The 7,622-nt window shown below is 40.0% G+C and overlaps 1 protein-coding gene across 3 annotated transcripts in view; it reads left to right on the plus strand.

The window, feature by feature from the left end:
• The first annotated feature begins 49 nt into the window (after window positions 1-49).
• Window positions 50-7,622, plus strand: part of SLC24A2 (solute carrier family 24 member 2) — a 250,173-nt gene continuing 242,600 nt past the window's right edge. The window contains exons 1-2 of one of the 3 annotated variants that reach the window (XM_029920831.1): window positions 50-97; window positions 1,794-2,878. In XM_029920831.1, coding sequence (XP_029776691.1) covers window positions 1,919-2,878 — 960 coding nt within the window. In that variant the 5' untranslated portion in view covers window positions 50-97; window positions 1,794-1,918. The remainder of the gene's footprint in view (window positions 98-1,793; window positions 2,879-7,622) is intronic. The other 2 variants (XM_029920829.1, XM_029920830.1) reach the window with 2 other exon arrangements.

Here is a 7,622-nt window from a genome sequence, read left to right on the forward strand (position 1 = left end):
GGCCGAATCCCCGGCCGTTTCCAGGTTTGGCGGCCGCAGCGGTCGTTGTCCCCGGATCCGGTTGCGCGCCTCCCGCTGCAGCACCGCAGGCTCACAGGTGGCTCCGCGGTGTACATGGGCGCCCCAGGCCCCGCAAGGAGTTAGCTAACTCTCTCCGCTCCGGGGCGCAGTTTCCGAGCCCCTGCTCGCCGCTCGCCAACTGCCGTTGCTTCCTCCTCGGAGATGGGGGGCGCGGCCGGGCAGGGCCTGCCGTCGGGGTAGACTTGGCGGAGGGACGCCCCCTTCCCCAGCCCACCCACAGACGGTTCGGGGAGATGTGGGCCAAGCGTCTTCGCAAGCTCCATCCCCGCTCGCTTGTGGGGTGTCTGCCCTTTAGTTTTGTTTTCCTGTTAACCCACCAGGGAAAGTTTGGGACCACACAAGGCAAAGTTGGGGCGCGGCTGGGGGTGCACTTCCCCGGCGGAGGCAGCGGCCGTGGAGCGAAGCGGCCGGTTTGCAGGTGCAGCCGGCTCGCTGGAGCTGATTGTGCGCCCTGGGAGTTGAGCCTGTCCCTGCCGGTGGCCCTGGCCGGCATTGTGACAATCCCTGGAGCGCTGTGAGTCGCTTAATCTTTGGTGCTAAGCGTCGACATCTGCAGCCAGCCGAGAATTCCTGTGATGGGTAGCAGCATCTTAGCCTGGTTTGACTTGTGTTCTTGCTCTGCTCTGCAAACCTGAGCTCCAGCTAATCTGTGTTTAACTGGCGTGTGTTTAATTCGCTTATTTTACACCTGAGATGATCTCAGCGAGCCTCTAAAATGAAATCGTTGATACAGAAAGCGACCACAGCAGTGTTTTTAAAGAAAATTTTAAATAGGAAGCTTCAAAATAGCCTCTGTCATGTCTAGATCTTTTACCCATCTCTGTGGGATAGAGAATGAAAACTGCTTGGATATCTAACCTACTAGAAGACTCAGGGTTAAGGCTATTTTTGGCAGATTTTGTGGACAGATATTGCTGCCACTTGGATATTGTTTATGAAATACACATTTAGTCTCTAAAAATTGGGAGTGTTTGATTTACTATATTGTCTATCTTACATATGACTAAAGGTTTTTAAAAATAAGCTTTAGCTGAAAATAATATCTGGATGTTTAGGGAAGGCAGTTCATGTCACCAGCACATTCTTTTGTAAACTTAAATTTTTAAAGGGCTGTTTTTCTGCATCAGACCTAGGAGAGGCTTTTCATGAAAAATAAGGTGCCGAGATCCTTATGTGTACAGGAAAAGAGGGACTGTCTCCTCCGACACTCAGTGCTTTCAAATGATAGATTAAATCAGAAAAGTGTGCCTTTAACTGGAATTATATAATTGGTCTAAAAGAAACCATAATGAATAATTATTGGTTGTCAAGTATTTAGTTCAAAAGAAGGGTTATATCATGGAGAGGTTATATGGTACATGATTAAAAGTGGTATAGAGTGATAGATTTCCGTCTGTAAATTTTTTATATTTAACACACATCTACATAGGTTAACACTGGATTTACCAAAATGCTTGAGTTTATAAATACATGATTGTAAGTGCTTACTGTGCGCCACATCTCATTCTGCATGCTTCCTCCTCAAAGCAATCCTTGGTGGGAGGTGCCATAATTGTTCTTATTTCTGAGATGGGGAAACTGAGGCACAGAGAACTTAAGTAACTTACCCAAGGTCAAACAGAGGATAGGACTTCATCAGAGTTGCAGTTCTTTTTGTAGAAACGACCTATGATTTGGTGATTTACTTATCTTTGTTTTAATTTTTATTTAAGCATAAATGTCAAAAATATTTCCTACGAAGCATAAGAATCCCTGATTGCAAACGTGCCCCACACCCACCATTGACTATAAAGTGAAGAAAAGTATGAGAGAGCCATCTGGTTAAGTCTACGCTTTGATGACCACCACATCCACCAGAAGACCCAGGATGGATCTGCACCAAAGCACTGCCATCACTTTCCTTGAAAAATGGTGTTTGGATAAGTCACTCTCTGGCTACAGGAGACATTATAGTGTCAGGAAAAAACTGAAGTTGATTCGAATCGTCGGCCTTTTCATGGGCCTCTTAGCCATTAGCACTGTCTCATTTTCAATCAGTGCCTTTTCTGACACAGAGACCAAGAGTATGGAAGAAGCCGCTGGTGCAAGTGGCCCTAAGGTAGCACACGGTTACCGCCAAAGAACTCTCTTAGATTTAAATGACAAGATTCTGGATTATACTCCCCAGCCACCTCTTTCCCAGGAAGGCCAGTCCGAGAACACAACAGATCATGCCCAAGGAGACTACCCAAGAGACATCTTTTCCCTTGAGGAGCGAAGAAAAGGTGCCATCATTCTCCATGTCATTGGAATGATCTACATGTTCATAGCTTTAGCCATCGTCTGTGATGAGTTCTTTGTTCCTTCGTTGACTGTCATCACTGAGAAATTGGGCATCTCTGATGATGTGGCCGGAGCTACCTTCATGGCTGCTGGGGGCTCGGCCCCAGAACTTTTTACATCTCTCATAGGGGTATTCATTGCTCACAGCAATGTCGGCATAGGCACAATCGTGGGCTCAGCGGTGTTCAATATCCTTTTTGTTATCGGCATGTGTGCTCTGTTTTCGAGAGAAATCTTAAACCTGACATGGTGGCCGCTCTTTCGGGATGTGTCCTTTTACATCATTGACTTGATCATGCTGATCATATTTTTCCTGGATAATGTGATCATGTGGTGGGAAAGCTCGCTTCTCTTAACAGCTTATTTTGGCTATGTGGTTTTCATGAAATTCAACGTCCAAGTAGAAAGATGGGTGAAGCAAATGATAAATCGCAATAAAGTCGTCAAGGTGACAGCGCCAGAGGCCCAAGCAAAGGTTGGTGGTGGTGGTTATTGATTTAGTATTCTGAACCATTGTCTTTGAGATCTACCTCTTTTTTAATGAGATAGTATTTGGGGCTATAGAGGACAGCAGATTGCTTTCTGCAGTTCTGTGATAGCCAGACTGAAACGGCAGTGGGAAAACGTATTTCTGGGGTATTCTCGTGCATATCTTCTAAATTCTCAAGCCACTTGCTACAGAATAAAACATTATAAATATAGGTTATGTAAGTGTCCCAGTGCGGACTCAGCAGTTATTTACATCTGGAAATAGGCATAATGGTTTTGTGAGTAATTTGCTTTTCATGGGAAAGTGTGTGTATGTAGCCTAAAAAATTGCAGGTATTTTTTTTAAATAGGCACATGACAATCATCAAGAACCATCTCTTTGAACAAAGACGTGTAAGGAAGAAACTCTGTGTAACCAGTGCTATACCTTTAAGTCAACAGCAGGGCCCACAGGGACTAGTCATTAGAGTGGTCACAGCTATTTTTCTTTATCCACACAATAATCTTCGGACCACTTGCCCAGAAGCTGATCACAGTCCATGAAAGGGAGTTATTGCCAAGTCCTGCTGCCTGCCTTCGTAGCTAGATGGCCCATTTTACATGCCATAATAAACATGACCCAAAATATTTTTACAGTGGAATTTGAGGAAGTTTTCATGATAATAGGGGCCATCCTTCCATTTAGATGGTGAGCAAACTGGCATAGGGCTGAGAATAAGTTGATCTACAAAAGTGGAAACTAATTTTTTTCAATAATGGATAAACAACATCAAAAATATTTCATGTTAAATATAGTAATGAAATTTTGATTTATATTCTAACATTGAAATGTTGTCTTTGAATGTGATTTTAAACAGAAAACCAAAATACGTATGAAAATTTTCCTATTAGCGTCTGGGAAAAGTCTCATGTCTGCCAAAAACAGATGTTGAATGGAAGGTGAGATATTTTGTCCCAAATGAAAAACAAAGTAATTTAGCATAATTCCTTTATGTTCAGGTTGGATGACCATCCATCATTTTCTGTAATAGCCAGACAGGGAAGCAAAGTGCAGTAAAACCAAAAATAAGAACACAACAAAAAAAAATTAAAAAACACTTGATATTTCTATTTATTACATGTAAAAGAAAAATGTTTTCTATATTTTTTCTGACATTTCACTCAGTATATGGTTGTTTGATAGAAGCTGTAGTAAAAAAAATGATATAGCAGTAGACATGGCAAGTAGGCATTCAGATGTGAGAACTGAGTATATGTCCTTGAGGGCCTCACTGGACCCCTCTCCCTGCTTTAATTTTGTAGCCTAAAGTATGATCCCTCAAGCCTGACTGCTCATTTGCGTGGTTTGCATTAATAATCTAGGTGTTTATTTCAATTAGAGTCCTGAACAACTGGAAAGGCAGATTTTTTTAAGAGGCAAGGAAACGATTTGGTGTCTTATAAATATCCTGGGCACATCAAGGGTAAAAAGTCTTTCCGAGGCCTCAGTAGATTGTGTTTTGTTAAACAACAGTGGAACTTCATTAACTTAATCACAGATTCAGCTGAAGGCTATATTGATGGTGTTTATGAAAAAGAAACTGGCAGAACAATCCAATGGTGTATTTAAGATTGCAGAGGCATTTTGTATTCTGATTGGAGGAGGCACTGGTTTTGTACATTTGGGAATAACTTTTTAAGTACAGTTTACAGGCAGTATTTAATCAGTTGTAAACCATTCGTTAATGTAGCTCTGACAATATCTTTATCTACTATAGTCGGTGACTGTCTTGTCATTTTTGATATTTAAAAGTCAGCAGCTTAAGTGACATTCCTTAACAGTTGTTATCCAAGTTCATAATTTTGTGCTGTGCTTAATCTTGAAAAATTTTTTAAAGAAAGCAGATTATATTCATGTCTATTTCTCCTATTTCTGATTTCCCCCCAAAATGTGTTCATTGTATGATTTCCCCTCTTTGCAGTACATAGCTTTAATTTATTCTTTTTAGTCACTATTATTTCTTTTGGCAGTCAGGAACTAAATTGAACTATAAGTTATCATGGGAATAGGATTTTTTTTTTAAAACAGAGCTATGCCTTGTTTAGCATTCCTCAAAAATGCTAGAACACATTTTTAGGTGGAACCATGTGTAATGATGTGTGACTTCCTTTAGGAAATTTCACGTTGCCAATTTCACTTTGGAAGTATTGTTGGAAAAAATGTTTTTTAGCACTTGGTCTTTGTCCTTTGCCTGATTTCAGAATCTTACAGAGGTTTTGCTGCCCAACCACCGAAAATAAGTTGTCCCAAAGAGGGATGAGTCCTTGAGTATGGCTATGTGGTTTTCTGATCTGCAGAGTTGATTTCTGACTGCATATCCCAACTATCCTACAGAAGTCAGTGCTTCTGTTGACATTGGAACACTCAGAAAAAAGACCTTAAACCAAATGCAATCCCAATGAAGTCTTTGTAGAGAGGAATGTGATGTAGAAGAATTTCGGGAGCAAAATATGTGTTCATGGTCTTATTTGTATAATTATTGAGAAGGGGATTTTGAGAAACTAGAGGGAACATATTTTAGATATTCTTGTACAAATCATCAGTGGTTCTTGCTAAAAAATCATCCACTCTGCTGGGCTCTTGGTGTTCAACTGTTTTGGAAATTACTTGCTTCATAGACAAGTTAAAGTTTTGATTTATATCCTAATATTTGAATGTTGTCCAAATCCTAATTTGATTCCATTATTGATGATCTATGCCATGGGGGCAACCATGAAGCATGGAAAAATGTGAACTGGCATATTTTTTCATAGTGACAGTAATAGTTTCTCATCTCATTTAATTTTTATACCTTGTGTGTGGTTTTTTTATTTGTTATTACTATTATTTCTTTTAGGGATAATATTATCCATTTTAGAAAAGTTGTGTAGTATCATGACAGGGTAAATAGACTTGGGGCATTGACTCAGGGGGAAAAAAGGTTTTGTGCCTAGTGTGTAATCAGCCCTGTGATCTCAGAGAAGTTACATAAACTCTCTGAGCCTCAGCTTCCTAATTTGGACATGAAAATAACAATGCCTATTTCATGAAATTGGGAAAATTATTAAATGAAGAAATGAATGCTAAGCAGCTAACAGAGTCTTTGGCAAATGTGGGTTGTTCAATAAATGTTAGTTCCTTTCCTTTTGTTTTCTGTTCTTAAATGAAAAGTGAATCAATATAAGTTATTTTTTTAAGTTTATTTATTTATTTGCCAGGAGGGGGGGAAGGGCAAAGAGAGAGGGAGAAAGAGAATCAATCCCAAGCAGAATCCCAGTGCAGAGCCCTATGCAGGGCTCGAACCCATGAACCATGAGATCATGACTTGAGCCAAAATCAAGAGTCAGATGCTTAACCTATGAGCCACCCAGGTGCCCCATAAATTATTTTTAATTTGAGAGTTTCACATTTTTTTGAAGACTGGCATTCACACAGGACATTGTCTCCATTAGGGACATATAATATTTGTCAGAGTGTGATATTTGTTAGCCCTAGCTTACATATGGTGAAAAATGCAGTCTAGTTATTATCATAAATCCCAAGGAAATCTCCAAATATGTCTGTTGTCCTGAAATTCTGTTGTGGCATTTTGCTTGAAATAAGTAGGCCATTATGGGGTTATCTATGCTTAGCAGAGATTGTTGTTTTAAAGGTATTCTTATTTATAAATGATTAGAACTCTCTTCTAGAAACCACTCGATAGCTGGTCAGGAATGACTTTGAATCCTGCAAGATGTAAAGCAGTGGAGTCTTAGGGCATCCAGAGCATTTTGCCTTGCGCCTGGCCTGCCTGCTGAGGTCCCTTGATCTGTTTTGGTGCTAGGCCGTCATTGGCCTAGAAAGCAGCTGTCCATGGTACTTAGCTTCTTCTTAGACTTGGCATTGTAATCTGACAGCAACTCAGCCCAGTTCTAATGAAGGGAATGGTCTAAATAAAGATGCTTAAAGCTGAATAGTTGAAGAGCAGGCTATTTAGTAATTTAGGTGCACTTTGCTCCTGAAAAGTGGTTTGTAAATAGCGTTTTTACAGTTCCAATTGTTATTTATGTTCATGAGTAAAGGGGAATTGAAACAATATTATAAATATTCCTCACAAGGTTACGTATTACTTACAAGGTGCTAAACCATGAATGCTTTTTATCAATACAAATGTGTAGGTCCAAGCTTGCTTAAAGCGCTAAAGATATTATATATTCAACCTTTGTTTCCCCTCCACACCTAGAAAATAAATTGGTAAAAGTAATGTACAAACTTCAAGGTAGGTAAGAAAAGATCATCCTTATAATAAAAAACAGGATAGTATTACTTGGTAGATTTGGAAACTCTCTGTTCTTACAGGGAAGAAAGTTTAGGCATTAAAATTCTTAACTGGCCTAGATGTCTGTGAATGTAGTATGTTTATCTGGGGAGACAGCACAGTGCTCTTTTCCTTGTTTTGTTTCCTTCTACTTATATAAAAAGCAAACCCTTCAGTTACTGCCTATGATTCAGAGAGTGAACAAGCATTTCAACAGACCCAGAAAGCTCAGCAGATTTTAATACACAGAATTCAAATTGCCTTTGGCTTTTCATCCTTGCTGCTCTGATTTCTTTAGCAAGAGAAGACCTAAAGTTTGTGAGTCCTATGAAGATCTAAAGTTTGTGTTGAGAGCAAGGATTTGCCACCACTTCCCTTCCTTTCTCCCTTCCTCATATGTCCCTTTTTCCTCCC

The sequence above is a fragment of the Suricata suricatta genome, chromosome 13 (genome assembly GCF_006229205.1).
Source record: "Suricata suricatta isolate VVHF042 chromosome 13, meerkat_22Aug2017_6uvM2_HiC, whole genome shotgun sequence".
Lineage (NCBI taxonomy): Eukaryota > Metazoa > Chordata > Mammalia > Carnivora > Herpestidae > Suricata > Suricata suricatta.